The sequence below is a fragment of the Sinocyclocheilus grahami genome, unplaced genomic scaffold (assembly GCF_001515645.1).
Source record: "Sinocyclocheilus grahami isolate Dianchi unplaced genomic scaffold, SAMN03320097.WGS_v1.1 scaffold1000.1, whole genome shotgun sequence".
NCBI classification, from domain to species: Eukaryota; Metazoa; Chordata; class Actinopteri; order Cypriniformes; family Cyprinidae; genus Sinocyclocheilus; species Sinocyclocheilus grahami.
Window position 1 is genome coordinate 310,626 of NW_015506179.1, and position 13,586 is coordinate 324,211.

Here is a 13,586-nt window from a genome sequence, read left to right on the forward strand (position 1 = left end):
ATGAAAGGGAACTACAGGCATTTTTACATTCTCAAAACACTTAATTCTGTGTGATTTATAAGCTTGTTTCCTCATGGGGGCCAAAAAATGTCCCAACAAGGTCAAAATTTACTGGTATTGTGGGGACATTGACCAGAATACCACACACACACACACACACACACACACAGACACTCACACACACACAGACACACACACATCACACACACAGACACACACATCACACACACAGACACACACTCACACACACACGTCTGGTTTGCTATCCTTGTGGGGACTCTCCATAGGCGTAATGGTTTTTATACTGTACAAACTGTATATTCTATTGCCCTACACCAACCCTAAACCTAAACCTACCCCTTACAGGAAACTTTCAGCATTTTTAGATTTTCAAAAAACTTAATTCTGTGTGATTTATTAGCTTGTTTACCTGTGGGGACCTCAATTTAGGTCCCCACCATGACACGAGTCCCCATGAGTCTGTGTGTATTCAGGTTTAAGTTCCCACCAGAATAGAAAAACAGGCACACACACACACACACACGTATTCATTCATATTTCTGAGTGTTATATCCTGGCTCTCATGAGTCTCATGTTCTTCTGATGTCCTACACTTCCTCCTGCAGGGTTCTTTCAGCAGGTCAGTGCTGGCGGGTCTTGCAGTCTGCTGAAGACGATTTCTTGAAAATCATTGCTCAAGGAATGATAGATGATTCTGGAGAAATGTTGAGAGAACATGAGCTGCTGGTGCTGTATTTCCTGGAGGCCCTAGTGATGCTGTGGTTCCTCCAACAGCCAGACGTGGTGAAGAATATGACGTGAGTGACATGGCCTCCTGCACATAGACTTGACCCACGTGACAGTAGATGAGGTTGTGACATGGTCAGTTAAATCTGCTCAGTTTTAGTGTCTGATTGAGAGTCATTTTGGCTTATTATTGTTTGAATTGTTTGCAGGTTTCTGATTGGCTGCGGCGGACATACACTGAGGGAAATGGTGAACGAACCATGGTGGAAGTAAACCAATGCCATGCCTTCTTTGTCCTGTCAGAGGAGGAAGCGGTAAGATTAATAATAAATGATATTACAATGAGCTGCTTGGATCTGTCAGAACCTCACATAGTTCTCTTCTGTCCATCATGCAGTGGTTTAAGGTTTACTACGAGTATCTGCGCTCAGCTATGATCAAGAGGAGGCACAGGAGATGCAGTTCAGATTAAGCTGAGAGATTCTTCATATCTTCTTCAGAGAATCCGGTTGACAAGCCCTCTGAAGATCTAAAGAAGCTGCATGATGAGTGAGTGCACTCAAAATAAACCTTTAGTGTTTTCCCCCGCATTTATTTATTTGCAAAACTGTTTCATTCTGTTTTGCAGGTACGGTCTCCCAAGCATCACCAGCAACATGGCCAGATCTATTGAACTACACACTGCCAGGCAGAACAGTGATTTGTCAGATGAGGAGAAACTTCACCTACTCGACATGCATTGCGGAGAAACCTCAGTCCTGCTGCTGCTTCTACTGTATGTTATCCACCCTGTTCTCAATCATTCAAGTATCCTCACTGAGATGTGCACTTTCGTCTCTTTAGTCCAGCTGAAGAGCCTGAGCCCATATGGATGAATGCGAACACAGCTTTTTACCTGCTGAAGATGTCACATCCAGTACCGGTGCCTGCAGCGCCTCCAGATAAAGCTGCTCGAATGCACATCTCGAGGAAATACGAGAGCCACTGCCTCCCGCTTTGGTGTGCCAATCAAAAGAAACTCCGTCAGCGTCTTGTACTTGGTTTTCGTTCATTTATAAATACAAAACTCATATTCCATATCTGGGTATTACATCAGCTCTGGCATTTTTATGTCCCAGGGGTTGAGTTTTATTAAAGCAATCATACTTCATTTCAATTTGTTCATTTATTATTGTGAGAAACAAGAAGATCTTCAAAAAGTATTCTGTCCAAAGTTCAGCCATGTGTTTCCTCTTGGCCCTACTTAAACTATTGTGCATCTTTGGGCCGCCACTCGCAAATGTTCAGACTCAAATTCACACACACACACACACTAATTTCAAACACTTGCTGCAAAATATAGCTGCAAGCGGCAGTTAAGGACTTTTGAGGGGACAAATTTAGTTCCTAGTCCTCATAGTTAAGTTATTAGCATAAACATAAGTGCAATTTTGGACAGTTGGTGGTGCTAGAGTTAGAGTCTCCAAATTTGCTAACAAGTACAACTTTCTCAAATTTGCAGGGAAGTTATGAAACTAGCACCAAAGGTGCTAAAAAGTCCTGATTTTTCATAAAGCAGACCAAAGAAAAAATCTCAAATTATTTGTAAATAATATATGTTATAATGCTTTACTTAATTATTTTATGAAACAAATTCAGAAGTGATTATGTTAAGCTTAAATAATAGCATATATGAGACAAGCATCTGGAGAGCATTTAAGAGGTTAACTTTAGATCATCAACTGTAATCTATTTGCTAGAATTTGGTGTGCTTCAATACTTTTTCCAAAAAATAAAAACATTTAAAATTACAATACTGCATGGCAAAACATTTACCCATCATTTTTTCTCAAAATTTGTATACTTAAAAAAAAAAAAAGTATGGTGTACCACAAGGCTCCTTATTAGGTCACCTGCTTATGTATATGAGACATTGTCGAAAGGTGTGAAAATGATTCGTCATGCTCTCTGAACCACACTTCCACATTTTGAGCCTGATGAATCTCAGCATCGTCGTCCTGAAATATGCAACATATTTTTTGCCAGACAGTTGATCATTTCTTCATAAAGACAAACATTAAAGACTAGACACTGTGAGAAAAATGATTCAACAAGACTTACACACTGTCCACAGTTGGAAGTCACGTGCACAGCTAATATCATCTTGTTTCTGCAGATACCTTTGGTCCTGGTTTGCCATCCGAGAGCAGAGTGCACAGCTGGATGGAGAAGCAGGGATGGATGGAGAACGTGCCAGATGCTGCTGAAGTTATGAAGGACTGGAAGCCTCCACGAAGCATCCAGGCACCAACAGATGCATCGATCCGTCGGATGAGCCGCAGGCAGTGCTGGAAAGGCCTGCAGCTGATGGACAGAGAAGGTAAGGCTCTCGGTGTGGTCACCAGTAAGCCGTTTGCTTGCGGAGAGCTGATCTGTGACTTCCACAGTCGGCTGATCTCCAGGGAGCAGGGACTGCAGATCCACCAGAACACTGAAGCTGGACATCTGTTTTTCTTCATCAGCAAGAATGGACAGGGCATGTGTTTGGATGCTCACGAGGAGCGCTGCCACTGCCATCCAAACAAATCTACGTTTGGCAGACAAATTAAACACTCGGCCAAACGGACCAATCTCAGTCCTAGACTGCACTTTGTGGAGGATGACCCGGTCATACTTTTCATGGCCACACGGGACATTCAGACGGGCAAAGAGATCCGCTATGACTACGGAGACCACAGAAGGTCCTACGCTGGGGACGGTCTGGATCTGATGCCAGCCTAAAGGAAGATGGACATTATCTGGATTATGTGTAGGCATATCTTTATCTGGATGGGACTTAACTGTTTTCCTGTTTTTACCCATATGTCTTTATGGTTAAATATATATTTTACCCTATATATTTTGTGTTCTCATAATTTCATGCTTTCTAAACTTTCTGAAATTAGGATTGACAACATTTTAAATTGTAATATAGTATGAAACTTATGCACACTAAAGCTCTAGTCAGAAATGAACTTTATTACAAAAGATATCAAGAGATGTGTTTGAAGGCACTAGAGTAGTTTAAAACAACTCACACACACACACACACTCTCACTCACACACACTCTCTCTCACACACACTCTCTCTCTCACACACACACACACACACACACACACACACTCACACACTCACACACACAATACAGCTTCAGCAGAGGACTTTCCCCTGAGGATTATTAAATGACTGAAACAGAACTATTAAACATTATTACTGTACAGTTAAACAACTGTGCTAACAGTTCATAATATCTGAATGACACACGAGTGGAGGTGTAAGGAGCTTCGGTCAGCTTGAGTCCAGCTTATGATCAAACACACAAGCGTCTCCATGCATAAGAACAGTCCTGAATCCTGATCCATCATTCACTACAGCAGACATAAGAACCTACAGATCATCACAAAACCCTCTCCATCATAACGCCAAAACACCAGATCAGAAACACTGCACTGTGATATTACAGACATTATGAATAAGCAGTCACAGCTACTACTGTCATTGTCTTTCTCTGCTGTCTGTCACAGCTCCAGTAAGGCGGTGCAATATTCAATAAAGTATTACTTCATTTAACAGTGTTTTACATCAGATAATGCTAGTAAACAGCAACATCCTTTGACCTCTTGAAAATTATGAGAGTAATGAAAGCAGAGGATGATGTCTGAGGCTTGAGTCTTCCTTCAGACGCCGTGAAAGCAGCTCAAATCATCACTTCAGTCAGACCGATGAACACACGCTCCGACCAAACACTCCTCCTCAGATCTAATACATGTATGATGTTATTCTTTCACTGAACACAGGAGGAGACGTTTTAGAGCAGCTCAGTTCACCCTTTCTGTTCATTCACATGTTCATCATCGTTCTGAGTCACTAGGACATCAACGTTTCTCCCTTTGTGTTCATCAGAAAAAATAGCAGCATACGGGATTACTCACAACACTGAGGAAATGATGACAGATTTTTCATTTTTGTGTGAGCTACTGCTACATTCAGCTAAATTATATTAGAAATATGAATAATATTAATATTAATCTCATTCCAGAGCAATGCTCCAAAGGCATTCAAAAGGGAAAAACTGTGCAAAATGGTCTGAAACCAACATGTCTTCTGTGCGCTCATCTGGGCACGTGCAGGAGGCGGGAGGTGTGTCCTGAGAAAGCATCCCAGTTCCTCCAGAGCACGGCGAAGAGGAGGAAGACCAGCAGCGAGGAGACGGAGCGGCTGCGTGTCTTCATCAGCGGCACCACACAGTTGGCGACGGTGGAGACAAAGACCAGCAGCACGGCCATGAGAGCCAGCAGCACGTTGATGAGTTTGCCCATGAGTGTGCGAGCCGTGGCGTTCTCCAGGCCCTCCAGCTGAACCACCTGCTGCTGCTGCTGCTGCAGCTCCATCTTAGAGACGCGCGTCTGACACGCTTCCAGAGCCTCCTGACACACACACACACACACCGCAGGTCAATTTCACACAGCACACAGATCACACGACTCCTGCAGTGCGTTCATGTGCACAAAACCTCATGATTTCATTCACTATCAGTGCCAAATGACAAATAAAATCACAATAGCTCAGCAACATGATGACAAATTCCTTGTAAAAGTCGTAATAAAATAGTCTAATATTACTGTAACGTTGCTCTAATATGGCATTTTGTTTACCTTCAACTCTGTCATTGTGTGTGACGATAATGACATGTATTAATTTTTAGAGAAAAACTGAATAAGCTTTGGACTTGCTGACAAAAGTTAAGTAATAGTTCATCCAAAAATGAAAACGTGCTGAAATGTGGCCATCCAAGATATAGATGAGTCAGATCTGGAGAAATGTAGCATTGCATCAGTGTCTCAGCAATGGATGCGCTGCAGTGAATGGGTGCCGTCAGAATGAGAGTCCAAACAGCTGATAAAAACATCACAATAATCCACAGCACTCCAGTCCATCAGTTAACATCTGGAGAAGACAAAAGCTGAAACAAATCCAGAATTAAGATGTTTTTAACTAAAACACAAGTCCATAATCCATAATAACGCTTCCTCCAGTGAAAAAGTGTTCTGGTCTGAATCAGGAGAGAAATCTGCACAGATCAAGCAGCGTTTAAACAGCTCTAAACAAATATGTGGCTGGATTTTAATGTGAGAGACAACAGGAGATGCACTTTGTCACTGAAGGAAGTGTTGTTATGGATTATGGACTCGTATTTTAGTTAAAAACATCTTAAAGTACCCCTTAAAGTGTATTATGGGTAATGAAAGGTTCATATTTTGGTTTTGGGAGTCCCCAATAACAGGTTGACATGCATGCAAGGTCAAAAAACACTTTCACTGCTTTATAATATGCATTTATTTTTACCTTATTTGCTCAACGACTCCCAAACGATTCATTTAACGATTAATTTTTCCAAACCCCTCCTTTGCGTGATGCTAATCTGCAGTGATTGGTCCGATTGGTCTCATTTTCATTTCATCATGCCTGACTGTAATGCCTGATAAAGCAGCGTTTGTGAGCGCAGTGCTGCTTTGTGTACAGCGTTACTGGGGAAACCGCTATTTTTACGCTCCAAAAGCTGCACCTAGTGGCAAAGAATGGGGAGTCATTTTTATTCAGACCAACTGGAAAAGACCAACAAGTGGGTGGGAAATATGCTAATGTTTCATGTTGACCTCAAGATGAAAGGCTTGAGATTCGTTTTAAAAACGACTCATTTCAATGATTCAGATTCGACTCTTTCCCAAACGATTCATTTAACGATTAATTTTTCCAAACCCCTCCTTTGCGTGATGCTAATCTGCAGTGATTGGTCCGATTGGTCTCATTTTCATTTCATCATGCCTGACTGTAATGCCTGATAAAGCAGCGTTTGTGAGCGCAGTGCTGCTTTGTGTACAGCGTTACTGGGGAAACCGCTATTTTTACGCTCCAAAAGCTGCACCTAGTGGCAAAGAATGAATTAGCATTTTTATTCAGACCAACTGGAAAAGACCAACAAGTGGGTGGGAAATATGCTAATGTTTCATGTTGACCTCAAGATGAAAGGCTTGAGATTCGTTTTAAAAACGACTCATTTCAATGATTCAGATTCGACTCTTTCGAGAGACAATAACTTTATACATGGTGCACTTTCAGATTTAAAACTTTGCAGGATGTTTCATTCACTTAGAGCTGTTTTACACACTGCATGAAAGGTCATTTTCAAAAATCCATAATAGGGGCACTTTAATGCTGGATTAGTTTCAGTTTTGGTCTTCTCCAGATGTTAACTGATGGACTGGAGTGCTGTGGATTATTGTGATGTTTTTATCAGCTGTTTGGACTCTCATTCTGACGGCACCCATTCACTGCAGAGCATCCATTGCTGAGACACTGATGCAATGCTGCATTTCTACAAATCGGATCAAGCCATGCATAACTAGTATCCTGACCTCTAAGGCCATCACTGCAGGACATATAGTAAAACACACAAACACAGACACAGACACAGACACGCGCACACGCACATGCACTCTCACACACACACACACAGACACACACACACAGGTTTGTTTTTATGGTTTGTGGGGACTCTCCATAGGCATAATGGTTTTTATACTGTACAGACCGTATTTTCTATTGCTATACCAACCCTACCCCTAAACCTACCCCTCACAGGAGACTTTGTGCTATTTTAGATTTTCAAAAAAACTCATTCTGAATTATTTATAAGCCTTTTGAATTACGGGGACACTGAAAATGTCCTCATAAATCACTTTCTTGTTGTAATACCTATGTCATACCCATGTTATTATACAAATTTGTGTCCTCATAAACCACATAAACATGCACACACACACACACTCACACTCACACTCACACACACACACACACACACACACACACACACGCACACACACACACACACACACACACACACACACACACACACTTGCAGGTCTCGGGCCCTCTCGTTGGACTGGTACGCGATCTTCTCCTCCATGCTGGCCAGCTCTTGTTTCAGGTTCAGGATCTCGTTCTGGTGGAGCTCCGTCAGATCGTTCACTTGTTCCTCTAAACGCTCACACCTACAGAAACACAACGCCACAAACACGGTCACTTCCTGTACATGAGGCCGCTAATGAGTGTTTATGTGAGTGAACCAGACCTTGTGCATGTTTTTGGTCTTTACTCATAAACACTTACTCATCTCAAAAGTGTGATGGTGTGTCCAACAGTTCAGGGACGACACCACAAACTGTGGACTAATGGATTCTACTGCAAAACTAAAATTATCCATTAGCTTGACAGCATGTTGATTTTTAAGCTATATTTTTGTGCTTCTGTTATTACAAGCCAACAGAAAAATGCTTGACCACAAGTTGGACATTTAGGGCAGAAATATGTTTGTATATTCATCTCTCTCTCTCTCTGTGTGAACTCACATTCTCCCTCTTCTTCATTTCCCTTCTCGAACTTTTACCATTTAAGAGGAAAAAGCCAAACCTTAAGTCTATTTCAGGCCCACAAATATGCTGGGTCACAATCCAAAAATCTGTTTCTGATACAGATGTGGTGAGCAGGGAAAATATTGGATGAATAACTAACATGGACAGTGCATGAGTTATTCAAGTACAAGTCAAACCTATTTGTGTAGCGCTGTTCACTATACATATTGTTTCAAAGTAGCTTTACAGAAAACCAGGTTGTTGATATATTAAAAAAATAAATAAATAAAAGATGATGAAATATCACAATTATAATATTTGCCTTATAGTCACATTTTCTAGATAAGAGCTGTATAAGCAATCACACAGACCACATTTGCTATATAATATAAATCACTTAATTCCTTATCTGGTGAAATGGAGAATTATGAAAGATCATGACAATTTGGTGAACTGATGAGCCTAATTTCTATTTGGTGGTGTGTTTCACTGACACAGTTAAATGGTGCATATAAATGACAGGATATTTCGTATTTTGCATCTCTCGCCCCAAGCGGTTTAACTGAGGACTGAAAGTAGTCATGGCATAACACTTATGATGTGTGAGGCACAGTGTGTCAAGTCTATATTTAGTCCTCTAGTGTTCAGGCCAAAGGCAGTTGTGGCAAGGAACGAGAAAACTCCATTTGATTTTGGATAATGGAGAAAAAAACTTTAGGAGAAACCAGGCAACAGCATCAGTTCTCTGAACGTACAGTCCAAATGTAACGTCAGTAATTAAGTAATTAAACTACCACGGTAAAAGTGCACAGAAAGCTGCCTGTCAGACAGCCAGCACTGGACTGAGCTCTCTTTCATGGCTTATTGTGCTTTAAATAACTCTTTTTTTATAAATCAAGTAGTGCTGGGCGGTATGACCAAAAATGTATATCACGGTATTTTTCAAAATGATACTGGTTTCATGGTACAAGACGGTATTTTTTTTTCATGCATGACCGTGTGTTAACCATATTTTCTACTAACTGAGAGAGGAAATACTGCAGTATATTGACTTAGAATGCCCTATTTTACTGTCATGATGAGTGAATATTGTCAAAAAATACCAATGCGGTGGTTTTGGCTAGATTACTTTTTTGTCTCATGCAGCGCACTGCCTGCATCTGAGTAACAAACTAAAAAAAACAACAAACAAAAAAGTGCATGTGATATTAACAGACGAACTACGCTCATATTTATAATTCCAAACAATCAGTAAGCGACAGGTGCTAGGAAACGCTGTTTTGTACTCATTTATTGACACTCACTGCACAGAACAGACGCCGAGAGAGCGGACACTTCTCCGGGAAAGTCAGACCTCGCGCTCGTGTGTGAGACGCGGGAGCTGATGGCAGGGGGCGGTGGATATTTGTGGAGGTCAGTGTAGATATTGTGGATGAGTTCTTCACGTTCTATTAGTTCTACAGCTTCAGTTTCTGAACTTTCACGCTTAGTAACACATACAGCTGTTCCCTCAACACAGTGCAACAGTGAAAAGAGACCCCTTCCAAACAGTGTCGCTTTCCGAACGTTGTTTAAGCGACATACACCGGTATTGCGGTATTTAAAAAAAATAAAAATAAACACCGGTATTCGGTATGAACCGGTATACCACCCAGCACTGAAATAAAGCAAATCACACTCTTTATTTTCTCATTCATCCATATTTCTCTATCAATCTAAAGTGTTAATGATTTCAAGCAGATATACATTATATAGCAAAAGCTCTAATAAAATCAATGACACTTTAGTCCAGGGGTCACCAACTGATGGACTCCAGTCCCAATCTGGACCGTGAAGCCTTTTGACATCATGAAATAAATAAATGCCAAACGCTGTTTTCTAATAAAATCTAATGTATATCAAGCACATCTAGGTCAGCTCAGCAGAGCCATGTGGGTCCTACCGCGCCATTAAAAGTCTTAAATGGTACAAGAAAGTCTTGATTGTGATTTCAGGAGGTCTTAAATTTGGGGAGGATAGACGAGAATTGCGATACGGCTGAATGTGACGATTAAACTTCAAAAAGCTGTGATTTCATTGAATAAACATGAACTCTGCTGTTACCGGGGAAACCACTGTATTTCTGCTGTTCTGACAGCACCTCCTGCTGGCAGAGAATGAATGTGCATTTTCAATAAGTTTTTGTTCAGACCAATGTGAAAATCAACCCATGTTTTTACGCAGCAAACACGCAGGGCTGTAAATGTGAACTGGTGGATCCACAAGAAGATAATGCATTATAATCATCTAAACAATTAAGACAGTAAAACATATATTTATGTTATTTAATTAATATAATAATATTTGATAATCATTGTTTAAATTAATAATTGAAACTTTTGACTCCATTTTCTTTAAAAAATGGTTTAAAGGCTGAAATGTAAAGTTTATATAAAACTTTTTGTGAAAACCTGTGTCTGAACTGTAAATCATGCTTTTTACAGTCATTTTAATTTTATTTGTTCAGGTCTTAAAAAGGGTCTTAAAGTCTAAAATCTGAGCTTAATTGTCCTGCAGATACCCTGGTCTGGCAAAAACCATCAGTTCATGTTTTTAGAAATGTAATTGGGGACTGTAATGGTTAAAGTCGTGGCCTAATGGTTAGAGAGTCGGACTCGTAACCCAAAGGTTGCGGGTTCGAGTCTTGTACCGGCAGGGATTGTAGGTGAATGTACAGTGCTCTCTCCCACCTTCAATACCACGACTGAGGTGTCCTTGAGCAAGGAACCCCCAACTGCCCCCTGGGCCCCGCAGCATAAACACTGCCCACTGCTCCGGGTGTGTGTTCACGGTGTGTGTGTGTTCACTGCTGTGTGTGTGCACTTTGGATGGGTTAAATGCAGAGCACTAATACTAGTGGGTCACCATACTTGGCCACATGTCACGTCACTTTCACTTTCAATTGTCCAGACCTCGTCTGGTGAGAAGGGTTCATTACTGGATCTCAAGCAGTTTTAGTTGAAGACCCCTGATTTAAACCATTGCCACAATATATATTATCATGTTGGCCAGCCCAATTCAGTTTGAATGCATTTGGCAGTTTGATTATAAGGACATTACAGTTGATTTTTGTGGTGTGGTGCTGTGCTGTGCTGTGCTACTGAATGTCCAGAATGATCTGGGCCCTGAAGCAAAACCAGATGAGAAGCTCTGCTATAGACTCTATAGTGTCCGTACATGACTGTGATCGTGCTGGCAGCACATCTCATGTGTGTGTGTGTGTGAGAGTGTGTGTGTGTGTGTGTGTGTGTGAGAGAGAGTGTGTGTGTGTGTGTGTGTGTGTGTGTGAGAGAGAGAGTGTGTGTGTGTGTGTGTATACCTGAACCTCTCCTCCTGCAGCGCCTGCATCAGTAGTGTGCACTGCTTCAGATACCCGCTCTTCAGACTCTCCACCGTCTCCTCCAGCCGCGTCTGAGCATCTCGCAGCTCCTGCAGCTCCTGCAGCAACATGTCCAAGCTGCCGCTGTGGCCCCGTTCTAGTGTGTTTCCTCTGGAGCTGGGCGGGCCCCCGGGGGCCCCCGTCACGCTGTTGGCTCCCACCGATCCCGAGGTTGCGCTCGAACAGTCCTCATCGCTGCCGAACTTGGGGCTGGACTGCAGGTGTCCGCCAGCGGATCCCAGAGAGCGTCCAGCAGCGGCCACACCATCCTCGGCATCCTCTGGCCCGTCCTTCAGCACGCTGATGTTATCAGCACTGCCGAAGCGGTGGCGGATCAGTGAGGCGATCTCACGAGGTTTGGAGGCCACGGCCCCGGCGGCCGAGTGCGTGACGTGGGAGAAACTGGACAGTCCGCCCTTGACGCTGTCCACCACCCCCTCGCTGAGGCCCGTGATGACCCTGGCGCCCACATCTCGCAGGCCCTGCTGCATGTCCCGCAGCATGTCTTTGGGCTGCCGCTGCACGCCGCTGTGCTCCACCTCACGCAGACGCCGGTGGTAATGCTCCAGCTTACGCTGCAGCTGGGCAATGCTCGCCGCAGACTTCTGGTTCTTCTTCTCAAACACCTGAAGATGGAGACAATGTGGGGGGGTGGGGGGTGGTGGGTGGAAGAGCAAGGGAGAGAGGAAATCAAAACATGAACGAGGAAGCAGATTAAGAGATGAAGGGATAGTGATGGACTTTAGACTCTATAGGGTCTAACTGCATCAAGAATTAGCCAATTCTCGCTGAAAACAGATGAGCTCCAGTCACTGTCGTGCAGCTGTCAGTCTGAACACTCCTTAAGAGTAAAGCCCAAACTGTACTTTGGTTTTTATGCGTACAGTGTGCATGACATGAATTTAGCCATCAGCACAGTGAGTGCGCAGCCTAATTTTTCTAAGCACACATACACACCTGCTTTGATTTTTTTTGTACTAATTAGTTTGGCCACAAGGTGGCAATATTGGCCCAAGGCTGTTGTTTCACAGTTACTTAAAGTCACAAAGTAGTGTGGCACATCTGAATCCCTGCATCCCAATGTTCATACTATCCATCCTAAATAGTAAGTGAGATTAGAATAAGTGTGTCCTAAAGCACAGTATGTTGAAAAGAGTATGCAAAAGGTCCCCGTATTGTCTACTATTTCGGGTAGATTTTTGAAGTGTGGATCCCTGCACACTCTAAAAGCTAATATTACCCACAATCCAATGCGCTTTTGGTTCAGAACTACAAATACGATTAAAAAAGCATTAAAAACTACAAACATGGTGGATGTGCGCGACCGACAAAGGGGTTTGAGTTACTAATAATCAACATTTAACCTGGTAAAAATATTTAGTTAATGTTATTGGTGTTTTATTTCATCTGCAACAACAATGTGAACTTTTATAAACATCTGTTTGGCCATTAACATTATTACGTAAAAAATCTGAGCAGAGATCTCCGTATGAAGACATACGGATGGAAGATCAACGCGCCACTTCTTTTCTCTCTAATACGGTTGGAAGTTAAATGAAATGCAATGTAGAGGATGTGAAGTGTGACAAGGTGATTGACAGGCCAGTTTACAGTGACAGGGTGCGACCGTTAAAGACGCAGTTGTGTGACGTGATAGTTTGTAAAGCTTGCCTACTCTTCTACTACACACTCAGAAGTGTGTACTTTTTCCGCACCAAAAGAGTACATACTTTAAGGGCGTAGTATAAGTAGGCACATTGGGACGCAGCAAATATGACAGATTTACAGAAAAAGATAAATGCAGGGCGGGGCTTGGTTGTGTGCATCAGTTGTTGATTGGTTGGTAAGATGTGGGCGTGGCTCTCAGATGAGCCTGAGCTTGTAGGGCAGGAGCTTCAGTGGACTAAATGATTGGAGAAGTCCTGCATATGTCACTTCACTAGATAAACCAACTAGACATTTTGATTAAACATTACCAGATCAACATATT

General features: G+C 42.3%; 2 protein-coding genes across 8 annotated transcripts in view; one reads left to right on the forward strand and one right to left on the reverse strand.

Moving 5' to 3' along the window:
- Window positions 1-2,527: 2,527 nt before the first annotated feature.
- LOC107565398 (N-lysine methyltransferase SETD8-A-like) lies at window positions 2,528-3,604 on the forward strand. The gene has a single exon (XM_016250627.1). It carries the CDS (start codon window positions 2,950-2,952, stop codon window positions 3,505-3,507), a length of 558 nt encoding a protein of 185 aa, XP_016106113.1. The 5' UTR covers window positions 2,528-2,949; the 3' UTR covers window positions 3,508-3,604.
- Window positions 3,605-3,846: 242 nt separating this feature from the next.
- Window positions 3,847-13,586, reverse strand: part of tmcc1a (transmembrane and coiled-coil domain family 1a) — a 32,184-nt gene continuing 22,444 nt past the window's right edge. For all 7 annotated transcript variants that reach the window (XM_016250622.1, XM_016250623.1, XM_016250626.1 and 4 more), the window contains 3 exons: window positions 11,537-12,222; window positions 7,683-7,818; window positions 3,847-5,193 (listed from right to left, as the gene is read on the reverse strand). In XM_016250622.1, the coding sequence (XP_016106108.1) occupies window positions 4,879-5,193; window positions 7,683-7,818; window positions 11,537-12,222 (1,137 nt within the window). In that variant the 3' untranslated portion in view covers window positions 3,847-4,878. The remainder of the gene's footprint in view (window positions 5,194-7,682; window positions 7,819-11,536; window positions 12,223-13,586) is intronic.

Excerpts from the sequence above, each read along its gene's own strand:
- LOC107565398 (XM_016250627.1), top strand. The coding sequence starts at position 2,950 with ATGGAGAAGCAGGGATGGATGGAGAACGTGCCAGATGCTGCTGAAGTT.